The following is a 17,776-nucleotide window of genomic DNA, read 5'->3' as shown; positions in this document are numbered from 1 at the left end:
ATTTAGATGGTGACGTTCTATTGTCACCATCTTATGGTGTTTATATATATCAACTTGTACGCTTCGCTCGTGTATGTAACAACGTATTAGATTTTAGCGAGAGAAATATATGTATTACTGAAAAATTATTACACCAGGGTTTTCGATATCACAAACTAGTCAAAACATTTACTAAATTTTATCATCGGTATAAGGAAATAATTCTTAAACATAACGCAACATGCAGACATCTTATACGTTCAGGTATTTCACATCCAATCTTTTATGGTAATATTCTTTACAAAGCACAAAAATGTCAGTATTCACCTCAAAAGCTTACAAAACCTTTAAACAGACTTATTAAGAAGGGATATAGTTACGATACTGTTGTCAGGTCATTAAAGATTGCATATTTTGGCTTTTTAAAAACAGTTGTTGGCATGACACGGGTTATGTTCTTCTCATATATTTTATGATAGTATGATACTAAACGCCTAACGGGAGGGATTGTGTCTGATATTCATATGATAAAGACATAATCTTTCAATCAGTTTAATTGAGGTCTGGAGCTGGCATGTCAGTTACCTGCTAGTAGTCTGTTGTTATTTATGTATTATTGTCATTTTGTTTATTTTCTGTTGTTACATCTTCTGACATCGGACTTGCACTTCTCTTGAACTGAATTTTAAAGTGCGTATTGTTATGCGTTTACTTTTCTACATTGGCTAGAGGTATAAGGGAGGGTTGAGATCTCACAAATATGTTTAACCCCGCCGCAATTTTGCGCCTGTCCTAAGTCAGGAGCCTCTGGCCTTTGTTAGTCTTGTATGATTTTTAATTTTAGTTTCTTGTGTATAATTCGGAGTTTAGTATGACGTCCATTATTACTGAACTAGTATACATATTTTAAGGGGCCAGCCGAAGGACGCCTCCGGGTGCAGGAGTTTCTCGCTACATTGAAGACACATTGATGATCTTCTGCTGTTGTCTGCTCTATGGTCGGGTTGTTGTCGCTTTGACACATTCCCCATTTCCTTTCTCAATTTAATTATTTTATATTTCAACTACAATATATTTACTGATCTTATCTGCATTTTCTGTCCACCTTTTATTATCCCGAAAATTGAGATAAAAGTAGAGGGTTAAATAATTACATAACAAAATATAAAACTGCTGTGATATCATTTTTATTTCTCTGCCCAGGCAAGCTTCCACCCCCTGAAGGTATATAAAATTCCGAAAAAATGAATATATAATTTAATTATGCATGCTGTTGGGGTATTATATCGAATATAAAAAAGAAGATGTGGTATGATTGCCAATGAGACAACATATTTTTTGAAATTACTGAAGAGCGATTGGTATCTCATGTTTAACTGCATGACATGGAACATTATTTAGTGATTATTTTTCACTTTTATATGATGTTACAATTGAAAGATTCTATTTGTATCAGCACTGCCATTTACAATGTTTAGACCACACGAGTAAACTTAGAATAGATAAAAGACTGAGACGATAATGGTTCGACATTGTTTAGGCTCACTAAATACTAAAGCTCTCGTCTTCAAAGAAAGCAGACCATTATTGTATTCGTGAATGTCTTTCATCATTGCATAGTATACAATGATAATTACCGATGTACTATTGGCAACCCTTAAAATTTGTTTAAACATTAAAGAAAACATGAGCCTGTAAATTTTGTATCGATGCATTTATATTCATGCGGATTATTCTTTACAACCTTTCAGTTATCTATAAATTTGTTTGTTTAAGATCTATTCATAGCTATGTGAATGAAATTAAATGTGAAATGTTTCTTTGCACCTAGAAAATTAATAACACTATATATATTTAGTGCGTTCGAAACACTTTCTGAATTTGCACCTAGAAAATTAATAACACTTTATATATTTAGTGCGTCCGAAACACTTTCTGAATTAACTGTCACTAGCATGACTAGGAACGCTTAAACCAAATAATTTTGAAAGTCATCTACAAAAAATTTAGATAGAAATGGGGAATGTGTCAAAGAGACAAAACCCGACCAAAGGACAGAAAACAGCCGAAAATCCCGCACCCGGAGGCGAACTTTAGCTGACCCCTAAATCATATGTACTAGTTCACTGAAAATGGACATCACACTAAACCTCAAAACATATAAATGAACGAAAATTAAAAAACAACATACAAAACTAACAAAGACTATAGGCTCCTGACTTGGAACAGGGGCAAGAATGCGGCGGGGTTAAACATGTTTTGTACATACATGTATGATCAAAGTTTTGTTTTTGCTCTTGTATACGAATAAATTATGAATACTCACAATTGTTCCCTTTTCGATTAAATATGGATAATGTCAAATAGATAAGATCAAAAGATATTGCAAAGTTAAGGTCTGTCTTAGCATCTCAAGCATGGAACTTTAAGCCTGAATTTATATCTTTGTTCAGTAAAACAGTAAAAGTGTTTTAGAGACGTTCGTATGGAATTTGATATAGTTTTGTCTTAATAAAGGTCCATGGACTCTGACATTTTGACTGCGTAATCAGTATTAATATGACATTATTTCGTTTAAAACGAACAGTAAGGGGTAGAAATGACTATAGGCTCATGACTTGGAACATATCGTAGAAATATATTACGAAAGTTTCTATGTGACCTTACGTATAAGTTAGAATTTGCTGAATAGGGTTTCAAAAAAGAAATATACTGTATTTTTAATGCTCAACTATAAAAAAAAATCAAATCACTAAAGGTGTTTAAAGCAATAGAATTGGGAAAGGGAATCCCTCCCTAACTAGCTAGGTGAGAGACAAAAGAGAGAAAGAAGCACACGAGCACCACAATAAACCGGGGTGATATCAGGTGCTCCCGAAAGATAGAAACAATGCATTATATTCTTTGTCTATATATTTATCTTTGACTATTTGTGAAAGAAATATAATATTTAAATGCGTATTTCTAAAGTTAAACCAAATTTCTATCTACAATATAAATATAGTAATACTGGATTATTTTTTTATTTACATCTGATATTAGTTAGGCATATATCGGCCAGGTATGACGATATCTTATAATTATTGGTTGATGCAAGTAGCTAAATATTATGCAATTAATGTATTTATATCACGATTTGACCTTCTAACCTTGTTGCAGATTGATGCTGTATAAGATGCAAATTGATTTTTACATAAAACTGTGCATGCAATAATTAAAACATCAATTTCCTACCTGAATGCAGGGAATTCGCTGAATGAAGTCTTTTTCTTGATCTAGTGCTGTGAGATCGTTGTATTCGAACAGAATTTTTATTTCCTGGTCGCCGAATCTTTAGTTTTCTTAAAGCTTGACCCACTGAAATTGAAATATATCCTTTTTCATTTTTTGTTCACAGATTTATATAATGTTTCCATGGAAATTACACAAACAAACGATATCTACTTACTTCTCTGTTGAATCTTGGACATGATTAGTCTTCGATCATTTGAAAGTCATTTCCGAGGTAACAAGGTAATAGTATTTTACACGTGCGGCGTACACAACAATCTAGTGTATTGGCAAACAAAATAAACAAATCTACCTGTGGATCCACCTTACTGACACAAAAACTTGGCAAATACACGCAAGAGTTAATACCAGCAGTAAGCTATATTAGATCCATGCCAAAACTTTATTGGAATTTGTCGATCGGAACTTAGAAAGTGAAGAATATATTAATATTTGTCGATTTTATTTAAACAGTATTTACAATTTTCCTCCAAAAGAAGACAGGCATCAAGTGAAAACTAAAATTGATTTTCAGTATTTGCATAAAACATTTCATTAGCAATTAATCAATTTTTATCAGAATATTTCCCTGCTTGCACCCCAAATCGATCAAAAAACTCTCAAGCACTGACGTATTTAGAATACAGTATATATAGATATAGATATAAATCGTTCCGAATTGATTACTAAAATGCTACTCATTTCTCCGGAGGTTTACGTTAGAATACGCTTTCCTCTTCTCGAGCAAGAAAAATACCAAACAACCGATCAATGGAAGACGATGCGTTCTGAATACACCGAACACTTCAATCGGTCTTAATTAAGTGCGAGTTGTTCTTTTAGTCAAGGAAATATCTCTGGTGAAAAAAACTTCCTATTACAGAATTTGCGTGATGTAATTTCTCTGCTTAAGTAAAGGCAGGTCAACTGTCTGTTAATAATGTGCTGTGGGAATCGTTAATTCTACTTATATAGAAAGATGTCATAGTTTCTTATATCTCAAAGATTTATAAAATATTTTTTTATTTATTTTTACAAGTATGGGATTGAAGTCTATATGGGGATATATAAAGGCCGCAGACAAACAATTTACAATTTACTTTGTTACACATATTTGATGACCTTCATTGGTAAGATTTCTAATTCAATCGTGTTCGTTAATTTGGGATTTTTGCACAGTCAACAAATCTGATATTTTGTTATTATCAAACTCATTTTTTCTAGTTATAACTTATACCAACAATGGGAAATTTTCACCCAGGAGCGCACACATGTTTACATTATTTGCACACTTCTATAGCTTTTGCAAACCCTTTAGCTGACTAAAAAATATCTAAAGGCAAACACTTGAAATCAATACCAGTGATAAATTTGTAAAGTTATCCAGTAATTACCTATTCTATCAACACATTTTGTTGAAATATTTTTGTTTTTATAGTAAATGAACGTCTTCCCTCTGGTGATAACAAAAGTTGTCCTTACAGCTTATACACAATAAGAAAAATAACTCAAATACCGATAATTCATAAATTTTGACATTTCATGACAATCGCATATTCTAAATAAAGAGATATTTCTTCACAATCAATCGATGAAAGGTCTTGGTAAACCTAGTTGAGTAATCAAATATATACTACTAAAGGAAGAGACCGATTTAATTGAGCCGCAACTCCTCTGAAACCATACAAAGTAGAAAATATTTGTGATATGACGTGTAAATACAATGTTTTGTACGTCATAATTTTGTCTAATCTTCTCATAATTTATTTCCAATAGCTTTTTTTATGAACAAAAATGTGTTTTTTCATGATCATTTAAGTAAAAAATAGCAATGTGACCCATCCTTTTGATTATATTTTCGAAAAGAGCATAGTTAAATCTTCATTTTGGCAAGTATAAGACAATTCTATCTCAAGTAACGTATACCTATGATCTACCTTAATTTGCGTATATCAAATAACTTATCATGAGGATTCCGAGTGCAAAAGACACGCGTATCTAAAATAAAACTCCTTTAGAGAGTTGTCAGAGACAAAACAATAGGGAAGCCAAAACTACAAAACACCTGAATGCACCAGATTCAAAACGAGACAAAAAAAAAAAAACCAAAAGTGTGTTACGTCAACCTTCTGTTTGGGTCTACATCTCAGGCTCGAGTATAACATTGAAACAGACAATTTGATGACAACACGCATATAACATACCAAAAAGATAATTATACATTTTGCGCGTCCGTCAAAAAAATGTTTTTTCGAAGTTATTGGACTTGTCTTCACATGTCAGATTTCATGCTCTACGTACTAGTACTTACTTTAGTATATTAGGGTTGCTTTGATTAAAAATAAACTGTTGATTGATAAAGTCAGATAATGTTATTTGACGGAAAAAAATATTCAAATTTAAGTACTGGTATTCCTCATTTCACGTTTCCCTAATACTAAATGTATTTTGTTTGCCATGTTTTTGGTCTGTTTTTCTCCGACTTACGATTTTTCAAATGACTCCTTGGTATACACTTTTTACCGTACATGAAAAAAAACCACCAAAAATCTGTCGAATGTGCACATTACAAATGGTGTTACAGCCTCAATTCGATATTAAACCGAAAGTCGGAAGAAATATTTAAGAATTAAATGCTTCTTTTTGTAACTTTATTGGGGTGTAAAAGCGTTGACCGAAGTACATTTTGTATGTAGCAGGGAAGCGCTTCATTCTAAAAATGTGCTGTCAACGCTTTTACAACCCTATGAAGTACCAAAAAGAAGCATTCAATACTTATAATTACATTTTTTAACTATAGTATCATGAAAACACGATTTACATCAAGTTTTTATGCACTTTATTATGGGACCTCGTGTCATCATGCATGATAAGTTTTATTGTGTAATGCAACTGCTTAAGGAATAACACGTGATGTGCAGTTAGCCAATCAGAATAACGTATTATAATGAAACATACATCTAATGTAATTACTTAAAGAGAAAATAATAATGTTCTTACATTTTTGGGCTGAGTTAAAGATACAAAATCTACCCTCGTGTGGGTTGTTCATTAGATATACCCACTTTGGCGTTATCCCGACTGGCTGTATCTAATTTATATCAAGATATTATGGTGATTGCAAAATGATAGATTTGAATAATTTAATAGAAATTTGATCTTATTCCATGAAAAAAAGCATGCAAATCAATCAATCTTGTTTAATTTCATGAGATCCCGTTATACAAAGTCACGCCTGTTGTAATTGAAGTTTTGCATTGCTATTTTTGTTCTTCCATTTGAGACACATATATACACAGCTTGCTGTAAATATTTCTAGTCTACAAGAGGAGAAAAAAAACTTTACATGAGTTTTATTTCTATAGGGCTAAGAATGCATTTTTCTAAGGAAGAAAGACTTTTCCTTTAAACAAATCAAACTTATAAATAAATATTTGCCAGAATTTGGAATTAAAAATATGCATGTCGATAACTTATTATACACATAATCCAGTCGTTGTGATAACGTTAATAAGCAAAGTTTAAGGAATGAAACGTATTGCCTTTTAGCGAACCTGGACAATAGAGAATAATGAGCTATTCACATATACCTTGACACCTGATGTCCGTTAACTTTTACCAAGAGTTAGACTTTCACCTCATAGGAATCAAAACTTGGCCCAATTTTCATTGGATATATCGAAAAATTGGATATTTAGAAAAAAAAATGTTTGTTAAATTCGCTCGCCAACCAAGCATGACCGTTGACGTTGACATGAGAAAATATGGATAAAATGGCCTTCAACATCAGTCAAAGAAGTAGGACCGGTAAAACCCGTTTTTGGTCCCAAAATATAATAGTATTATTACAAATTTGCTAAAATTTAGCTTTTTAACAAAAAGCAGTAGAATACATTACTTCCATAAATATGGGCAAATATGTTTTTGACAATTCACAGGCATCCGGTAATAGCATCATACATGTATTGAAATATTCACAACTTTAGCATAATGCTAATTTCTTTAACGTTTTTTTTATATATATAAAATGAAATTGACTGCATTTGTATTAGTAGTTAAATATAATTATGATGCATTTGATGATAATACATACACTACCAATAATTTACCCATACTTTTTTGGTACATTTCTACCCTCGTGCATATCAGTACTGTAAGGAAAGACTGAAAACTTATAATGTTATACTTTCAATGAAATCAGTACTGATTTTGTCAGTACTGTTTCAGTACTGATTTTGACAGTACTGTTTTAGTACTGATTTTGACAGTACTGTTTCAGTACTGATTTTGTCAGTACTGTTTCAGTACTGATTTTGACAGTACTGTTTCAGTACTGATTTTGACAGTACTGTTTTAGTACTGATTTTGACAGTACGGTTTCAGTACTGATTTTGACTGTACTGTTTTAGTACTGATTTTGTCAGTACTGTTTCAGTACTGATGTTGACAGTTACTGTTTTTGACAGTACTGATTTCGTCAGTAATGATTCAGTACTGATTTAGTTAGTAGTGTTTCGTTACTAATTTCTTCAGTACTGTTTCATTATAACACTTTTTAAATTAGACTGTATCTGTATAGTGATGCCTAGTTGTTTTGTATATTTGGGGTGGGTTAATTGTTCTCTTTGACACTTACCCCATTTCCATTCTTTTTCTATATCGTGACATGTTAATGTTTTCGTTATGGTTTTTTTTTATTTCTCTGATTTTTGTTGTCCTGAAGTGGTTCAGCTTTAGATCCAGCTCTTCGACAGTTACTTTAGCTCTTTTTTTTTTTTAAATATTCTGGCTTTATGTCACATTTATTGTCAGAATTGCATCTTGTGTGGTCTACAAGGTTTATGTTTTTAATACTCATTAATACTTCTATTTGACAATACCATATTACATGTATTTATATCTTGCTTGAGTCAAATCAGAACATATTGAACATTGGAACTCGATATATTACTTTTGAGAAGATGGGTGGATGGATTGATGTTATGTGATCCAGTGGCAACTAAGTGCAGGAACAGGACATGATACTCAGATATAAATACAATGTAATTAACATATTTTGTACAGAACTAGACCAATAATACACTTAGCTCCTTTTTAACATGCTAGTTCACCACAAGGAGAGAATCTGCTATAAGACATGTCCCCCTACATGAACAGGTACCTTCAGACTGAACAGTGTATGTTTTTCTCCTTTTACTGTGAGCTGAGCGAATATTCAGAATACGACCACTTTTTTTAGTCTAACTTCTCATAAATAAATTTCCAATCATATGTTCATTGTAAGATTTTTAATGGTTAAATACGTTTATTGACAGATTTCTTTTTTTTTTGTATACATTAATCATGCTGCAATTTCATTCACTTGTAATGAGTGTATTGTGAATAGTAACTTAGATACATGTATGCATAACTCTTGTACTCTTTCCTATAAAACTGCAAAGCGTATTTTACGAAAACAATATATGAAATTTGGTGTTAAAATATTTAGGCATCCCGTTAACGGGGAGTTGAAAGGGTAAGAACTACATTACTCAGTATAGCATGTTCACATGAGGACTGATGACTTTCAGAAACTCTTGGTTTGTAGTTTCTCAGAAATCTCTGATTGATTTGAATCTTACAGACATACAAACAAAGGTACATTTTGTAAAATAAGCATAAAAATTTAAAGAAAGATTTCCAACAGACTGATTAATGTCTGACGGAGGCCATTTGGTACATAATTAACTTTTTTTGATTTTTGAACATATATGGTTTGCTTTTCAAAATTAATTTTTATTGACTGAATAAAACAAGCTGAAGAACTCAAATTTTTGTTCTATCTTCTTATCAACTGCAATAACTTCCATCGAAATACAATAAACAGTAATCTTAAGAATGAACAGCATTAAAAAGTAAAAAAATGTGTTTTTCTCTCTCTCAATTTAATGTTTTTTTAAAATAACTGTTTCATAATTCTGCTTCAATGTTATTTTCCACTGCTCTTCCTATGCATGTGATATATATCTTTGCCAACTTGTTTCTGGAAAGGAAAAAGTGGATTATAACATTTATCATTTTGTTAAAGTCCAATAATAAGATTAAACATAGGTCAACCATGACATAATGTGAATCAGTGTACATGCATTGCTAAAGGTGGTATAACGTTAATTATACAAGGTTTATATTATACAGGGAGAAAAATGAAAGAAAAAAAAAATGGAACAATGTTTGATTTACCTACTTGAAAACTGTCCTTGAAGTCATTAAACTTTCGAGTCAGTTATATACTCAAACTCCAAAATCAACAAATCAACCAATCAAAATGCTGGATTTCAATTTTCGACCACGATTTTTTTTCTCCGGGCACTGAGAAAATTTTGTATGACTTCAGGGCCTGATCTTATACGATTTGGAGAAGAATTTTAGCGTCCCAAGTCTGGGTTCATGGCAAATGTCCATGTTTTCAATACGGGCTGCACTTTTAATATTTTTTATTTGTTTTGTTATAAATTAGGTCGTTAATTTTTCTGAATTAAATTGTTTCATATATTGTTTATGTCATGGTCTTTTGTAGCCGACAATCAGTATGGCTTTTCTCATTGTTGAAGTCTGTACAGTTGTATATTATTGTTCACATTCACATCGTCTCAAATTTGGTGGATAGTTGTCTCAGTGACAATCCTACAACTTTTTATCATTTTATACATATGCAATAGTTTAAAAATTAAACAAAAGTATTCTTTTTGTGAATTTTTTCATTATTAGTACCAGTGGAAATTCTCATTATAATAAATTACTATCTTTTAAATCTGTTATTCGGTTACAGAGAAGGAGATCTTTGTTTATATTTCCTTTAGGTTCCTAAGTTCAACTATGTCCTGCTGTAACACTCTGATATCTTTGGATCGGCAACAAAACACATATGTATTAATATAATCTGATTATTCGAGCACAATATCAATGCAATCTGTGAAACATTTAAATGAGAAGTTGTGTGTACGGATATGTACTTCCCGTAGACTTCTTTGTTAACTTTAATGATATCTTTCAATTGTTGAAGAATTGTATTTCTACTCTTTATTTTTTTGAACTTGCTCGTTGTTGGTTTGTTGTCATATGAACACACTACAACATTTCATGATATTAAAAAAATATATAATAAAATTATAGGAATAACTGCAAATACTTACTTTAAAAAAATCATAATTGAGTGTAAAACTATATATATACCTACCTTTCAAATTATTTCAATGTTCTACTGTCACCTTTCATACCAGTTCTATCTCTATCTCATATTTTATCTGTTCATGACAATTTTTAGTCGTTGATCTAAAACTTTATTTTCCTCATAGACTTAGTCTTTGTGTTCTGGTGGGATCCATTTTTAGATACCTATAACAATAGATCATGCTGCATCAAATACTTTGCATGCATTTATAAGAAGTTGTTTTTCCCAACATGCATGTTATGGTATTAATTATGGACGTAACACTTTGTAAATTGTCCTTTGAAAAAATACATCATGAGATAAAGATTGTATCGATGATTTACAAAATTCTGTAAAGTGGTTCAGGAGTTATTGATGACACTTACGTGGGACATAAGGACAAGATATGTTCCATATGTGAACACATTCTCACTAAGAATATGTCACCAGAAGTGCAAGTCAGTCATCACAACGGATAATGTTTATGTGATACAGTAAAACCATTGGTAGTAAAATTGTGCGGGATGTTTAATTTTCAAAAAATGTAAGATTGGTCACCTTTAACCGGATGCCTCATATAGCATGTATAGAAAGAGAGTGCCATGATCTCTGCAGGTTAATAACTATTGCAACAACTCTTTGAGAAGCAGTCGGTGGCCTTTTGTCTGAATATGCAGCAGGGCAAATTCCTGTCCACCTTCAATATGCTTTCGTTGTCCAGTGGCAGTCCAAGTTTCATTGACCTTCTTTCACCCCAGATGACATCTTTTACAGGACTAACCTATTGTACTTATTTAACAATTGTTTTGAACATGCATGTAATATTTGCCACTAGACATTAAGCAAATTTTTAATACATGTACTCTAATATGTTATTATTTTAAGGAATCTCAGTAGGATAATTTTAAACTATGGGGATTATCCTCTTAAAATATAAATATTATTCTTTTCTAGATTTAGACATTTCAATTTCAAACGGGAAACTTCACACTAAAATTTACGACAAAAGAGACGATTTTTCATTTCCTATTGTTAATTTTCCTTTTTTAGACGGCGATGTGCCTTTGGCTCCATCATACGGTGTTTATATATCGCAACTCGTTCGGTTTGCCCGTGTGTGTTCTGATGTCATAGATTTTAACGAACGTAATCAATGCATCACTGGTAAATTGTTGTGTCAGGGATTTCGATACCATAAATTACTTAAAACTTTTACTAAATTCTTTCATAGATACAAAGATTTGATTAGTAAATTTGGCTATACCTGTAGAAAGCTTATTAAAAATGGTATTTCACATCCTAAATTTTATGGTAATATTGTACTTAAAGCGAGGAAATCACTATGTGATCCTTGTAAACTCATCGAACCTTTAAACAAACTTATAAGTAAGGGTTATCGTACCGATATTGTAATAAGATCTCTGAATATAGTTCACATTGGCACTAATATTGATATTGTCACTAGCAAATTAAAACATAACTAAATTTCATTATCTTTTGAGGCGAGATGTATAGAGACACAGACACGTTAACTTTTATTTCTATAGAAGTCGCTCTTCACTATACTACTACCTGTCGATACATTTATTTTTGGCATTGCACAAGTCATGTCTTCTTTGACTATTAATGACGTTAAAATACTAAATCCCTGTGATGTGTTTTAGTCGATTTTAGTCTCTGATGCATGATTTTTTATTATCAATTGGTTTTGGCTTTTAACTAGCTGTCAGTAACTGCGAGTACTCTCAAATCGTATTTTCTTGTTAATTCGACCTGTTGATACTGTTTATAATGCTTTTTTGTCATTTTTTATTTATACGGATCTTGTCTGTACACCAGCTTTGATTATTTGTAATATCTTCACTTATTCTTACAACATTTGTATAAACTTCAAGATTATAAAAAAACCGGTTTTTTTCTAAAGTGAACATTGATTGGTTAAATATTTCTCAGTCATGTCCTGTTTTTGAATTTGTTTGTTAGCTTTTTGGTCATGAATGTTTGTCTCTAATATTTAATTAACTGTGCATTTATATTCAGATATCGCAGATCAAATTTATTCGTTCATTGTTTAATCATACGTTTTTTGATTGAGTTAAGTCTGCCAATTGATATTTTATCGTATGTTTTTCTTTGTTGTGATGTTATGCTATTGTTTCAGAAAAAGGGAGAAGGTTTGGATCCATTAAAACGTTTAATCCCGCTGCAAATGTTTGTACCTGTCCTAAGTCAGGAATTTGATGTACAGTAGTTGTCGTTTGTTTATGTAATATATACGTGTTTCTCGTTTCTCGTTTTGTTTATATAGATTAGACCGTTGGTTTTCCCGTTTGAATGGTTTTACACTAGTAATTTTGGGGCCCTTTATAGCTTGTTGTTCGGTGTGAGCTAAGGCTCCGTGTTGAAGGCCGTACTTTAACCTATAATGGTTTACTTTTTAAATTGTTATTTGTATGGAGAGTTGTCTCATTGGCACTCACACCACATCTTCCTATATCTATATACAAAGTATTGCTCAATAATTATGTGTCGGATTACTAGTATTCGTGTGTCGGTCCAATGGGTCGTCGGACTAACAGGGCGTCAGGCTATTGGGGTGTCGGACCAATATGGTGTCCGAACAGAAAGATTTAAAAGGCAAAAAAAAAAAAAATGTGCAACTTATAAAAGGGTCTGGTCTGGAAGTGGTTTCTTCATTTCTGTATTCTGTAATATTCTATATATCGTTTTTCACTTTTTATTATTAATTTTGCCTGTTATTCTCTTTTCTTCATATTCAAGCACCACACTATTATCGATTCTTCATTGCTTCTGTCTACTTTATAACAACAATGGGAATAATATGAAAGCCAGCCAAATAGGACATTGGAAAATTTTCTGTTTTCTGTTTCTTGGTTTATTCTTGCTTGTCGTTGGAGGCAAACTTTGTCTTTCTGTCTCTTTAGTTTGTGTGTATTATTATACATTAAACGAATGTAACACAGATTTGCCATCTTTAAACAAATGTGTTGAACATTGCGTCTGTTATTTAATCTCTTTTTTACAGAAGGAAAAAAACTAAGATTAAATATAATCAACAGAAGTATAAAAAAAACTATGAACCAAGTCTTTGAAGTTAGATGCATGATTTTTGTTATTAGTTGTTAGTGGCTTTGAACTAGCTGTCAGTAACTCCAAGCAGTCTCAGATCTGTGTTTAGTGACTTTTTTGTTGAGTAACGGTAACGTCCATTATGTTTTTGTTACTGAGATGTATTTGCATTCATCTGTTATTAAAAGTTAAATAAGCCTTTTTCAACTGATTTTTATAGTTTGTTGTTATGTAGTACTGTCACAACTCTGTTCCAGGTTTAGGGGGAAGACCCTAGCATGTTTAACCTCACCACATTCTGTATATGTTCCTGTCCGAAGTCAGGAGCCTGTAATTGAGTGGTTGTTGTTTGTTGGTGTGTTACATATTCATTGTTCGTTCATTTTTGTACATGAATAAGAACGTTAGTTTTCTTGTTTGAATTCCTTGACATTTGTCATTTTGGTGCCTTTTTTAGCTGACTATGCGATATGGCTTTGCTCATTATTGATGGCCGTATGGTGACCTATATTTGTTAATTTCTGGTCATCTGATCTGTTGTGGAGAGTTGTGATTATTCCGCTCATTTTGGGTGCCATGATTGGCAAATAAAATATATGTTGTTGCTGTTGTTGTTGTGTCGTTGGCAATAATACGGCATCTTTTTTTTTTATAAAATATATATATATATATATATATATGTTAATCAAATGTTCTGTTCCCTTATGAACCACATAAATTTGAACTAGATTCTTGAAGGGAAAGACATTGTTTCTGTATAAATGTCAACAGAATATAGAATGTTGTGTCAACAGAATACAGAATCAACATTCTGTATTCTGTTGACACAGTATACAGAATGTTGATTCCGGCAAAATATATGATCTGACAGGATGCTCACGGAATAAAACTTGTGATGGAAGAAGACATACATTTGACTTGTAAAACATACATGAACAATAGCAATCCGTAGATGATTCGAAAAGGATCCGCCATCTCTGACTTGTCGTAACAATCGTCTCTTTCTGTAACTTTAAGAATTTCTGCAAGTGGCTGGTAAACCGATATTTTCTCTGCTGTATTTCTGTATCCTATCCTTCCCGGCTGATCTACTGCATTTTGTCTCAAATTTTGCCGTTGATGTTATTATCGTAATCACAAAAGCGCGTCAATATGAAACATACAATTGCCTATTGTAAAACGTTTATGTGATTGGATTTACACATGACGTCATTCATTGTTTACAAACGTTATTTTTGCACTCGCACTGACATTTCAACAGTTCAACAGTTCAAACTTCTTCTGGATTGAATACCACAATGGGATTGAAGGTAGATCAAGGTATAGTAGTAAATTGAATATTTTAAAACTGAGAAAAGTGTAGCATAGCTAATTCAAAACATATTACGTTAGTTAAAAAAGCAGAATACGCGTTACACAGTGGCGGACCCCTGGGGTTCCGGGGGTGGGAACACCAAATTATTTTGGACGTTCAATGCATTATTCTATATAATACTACTTAAAATATTTTATTTCCCCCATTTTTTCGCTATAATTATGAAATCTTTAGGCGACTGAGTTGGAATCCCCCTCAGTTTTCCTTTTATCCCGAGTGTTTGGAACAAAAGGCACTTGTTTCTATTCATACGAAGGTCGACTATGGATAGTCGACCTTCGTATGGTTAGAAACAAGTGCCTGTGTTTGGAACCCTCTTTTAAAACAATGGGTGGATCCGCCTCTGGTTACAGAACTTTCTGTAAATGTCAAAATAGGTATAAAATCGCGGGTTGTTTTGGATATATACATATTATTACTTCTTTGCCAAACCTTATTAAATAGATTATAGTATTAATATTTGTCAAATTGATATTTGTGAAATGATCAGCATGACTTTCTAAATATATGATTGGATAAAGGGAGGTGCGGTACATCCCTCGGCGCAAGAAGGGGGAGGGGTCCGAAGGTTGGACCCTTTTTTAACGATAAATGCATAAATTTGAAAAGGGAAATCTATTTGGAAACCCTATCTCCAGATTTGGAACCCCCTTTTAAAAATGTGTTTCCTCTTTTGACAGGATTTTTTTATAGGGCCCAATGCTTCATTTAATTTGGGAAACATTTTAATATATAAGTCCTAGGTGCCTACAAAATTATTTCATCTCGCCACATTGACTGCTGTGTTTGTTGCTTTTCAGTTGTTGCTGCATATATGTATATTTTTATATATAAGTGATCTCGTTTGAAAAGATTTAACAACAACATTTCTGTTACTTCTGGGTTTTTTAAATATTTTTTTAGCATACTATGCGATCTGGGCAACGCGATATATGGGTTTGCTCATTGTGCATTTGATGTGGTAAAAATCAGGGGCGGATCCCGGATTTTTGAAAGGGGGCGAAGATATTAAATTTTGTCGAGCGGAGCGAGTCGGAAATTTTTTGGGACCTTTTTTGGGCTAAAAAAAAACATAAAATAAGTGTTATATGCACTATTTAAACGGTTCCTGGCTTGGGGCATGCATATTTTATAGTTGCTGTAAAGTGTAAGGGTTGGACATTTTTTATGCTGTATTCTCCCTATTAATTGTCTATCATAAAATGATAGTATTGATCCAAAGCTATGTACTGATATATTTGATGTAGGACTTGTCAGTAAAAAATAGACATGTAAATTAGATGAAATTTACAATACGACCGACACGAGTTAAAAAAGACAAACAAGCAGTTTTTATCAAAATGTTTGATTGATATGTTTCACCCAACATAACTTAGGGAACCGAAGTAAGGGGTTCCAAATCCACCAAAGACTACGAAAGTGTCTGAAATGACAACGAAGTTATGAATGACGGTCAACAAATGGAGACATAAAAGTCACACCCAGTAGGCAGGTTGCATGCAGTCTGGTCTTGAAAAAAGTATTCAATATATATAAGTCCGGCAAAACAGACATTCCAGTCAGACATGCAAACCCCGGCCACAAAAAAATACGCCCGTTTTTATTCATCATGTTCATTTCATGCTAAATATTTTTGTTGGAAATTTTAGTTTTTAATAGCAAAAAAGTGGACAAGACTATTGTTTTCAATCCAGATACGGCCAAAAATTTGTTTAAGGCTAAAATCAGAGTCATTTTTTTTTCTCTCAAATATCTCAGACTGCCTCCTCAAATCAAATGGTTCGTACCTGAGACTTGAAATCTTTCTAGAGATTATACTGACTGGGGATCATTATTCAATTTGTTAAACATGTTTTCGTAGGTAAATAATATTGTGGAACTTTTTTTTCATTAAGGTGTAATAGTCTATAGAGTATTTACCATTACTTTCTGTTTAGTGGAATAGTGAAATAGAAGTCAATACGTTCTTGCTCAATCCTGTGTCGCTTTGAAGGTTTCCTGATTGTCATGACAACCTCAGCCTAAGCAATGTGTATTACTGTAATTTGAATTTCAAAATGACCGAGTGCCGTTTTTTCAACGCACTGGTCAACTCCACCATAGCAAATCACATGACTTTGACAATCAGTAAATACCGGCCAGCGAAAAATGTCTTTATAACTAAAGAATTGTCGTATAAAAATGAAATACTCGGGAAATGGCAAAGTTCACGAAGTCTAGTCTGATTAATCATTTTACAAAAAAAAAAAAAAAAAAAAAAGTCCGAGCAAAGGGAGGACGGGGCGTACGCCACTGAAAATCATTCAACAGTCTTCCTATTTTGATATTGTAAATAAAGATGTCTGTGAAATATTTAAATTTCTATTTTATTTTGGTACTGGCTATGGTTACATTGAAATGTAACAGTCGTAAAAAAGTTATTGTTACAATGAAGTTTAGGCTATATCGCCGGAATGCAGACCTAGGATTGACTAAGGAACTACATAGAATACTTAGGAGTGTAACAATGATATTTATGTCTACGGTTACATTGTGTTATTGTTACGTAAATGCACTCAAATGAAAAATTATTTTTTACAATATTTTATACATTTTTTTAATTTTAATTTGATTGTCAGTGTACACACTACCAGTATGTTGTTTCAGTCCGATGCATTTTTGGCCCGGTGTAACCACTCTCAGTGGCGGATCCAGAAATTTACATAAGTGGGGGCCCACTGACTGACCTAAGAGGGGGCCGGCTCCAGTCACGCTTCAATGATTCCCCTATATAAGCAACCAAATTTTTTTCCAAAAGGGGGGGGGGGTCCCCTGCCCCCCTAAATCCACCTTTGACTCTAGGCAGCCCTCACAAACGAGTAATTGGTGTCACT

General features: G+C 32.6%; 1 protein-coding gene and 1 long non-coding RNA gene across 3 annotated transcripts in view; both read right to left on the bottom strand.

Moving 5' to 3' along the window:
• The window catches only part of LOC139520403 (Kv channel-interacting protein 4-like), a 210,436-nt gene that overhangs the window by 156,933 nt on the left and 35,727 nt on the right, over window positions 1–17,776 (bottom strand). Inside the window, exons 1-2 of one of the 2 annotated variants that reach the window (XM_071312992.1) lie at window positions 3,428–3,579; window positions 3,214–3,336 (exon numbers count right to left, since the gene is read on the bottom strand). In XM_071312992.1, coding sequence (XP_071169093.1) covers window positions 3,214–3,336; window positions 3,428–3,449 — 145 coding nt within the window. In that variant the 5' untranslated portion in view covers window positions 3,450–3,579. Of the gene's footprint in view, window positions 1–3,213; window positions 3,337–3,427; window positions 3,580–17,776 lie in introns of those variants that run through there. The other variant, XM_071312991.1, reaches the window with a different exon arrangement.
• Window positions 8,771–14,629, bottom strand: LOC139520402 (uncharacterized). Its single transcript, XR_011663880.1, has 3 exons — window positions 14,460–14,629; window positions 10,466–10,623; window positions 8,771–9,271 (listed from the first exon to the last, which is right to left on the bottom strand). It is a non-coding gene; the product is annotated as an uncharacterized lncRNA (long non-coding RNA).

Source organism: Mytilus edulis, chromosome 4 (genome assembly GCF_963676685.1).
Source record: "Mytilus edulis chromosome 4, xbMytEdul2.2, whole genome shotgun sequence".
Lineage (NCBI taxonomy): Eukaryota > Metazoa > Mollusca > Bivalvia > Mytilida > Mytilidae > Mytilus > Mytilus edulis.
This window is presented reverse-complemented; position numbering and strand designations above follow the sequence as displayed.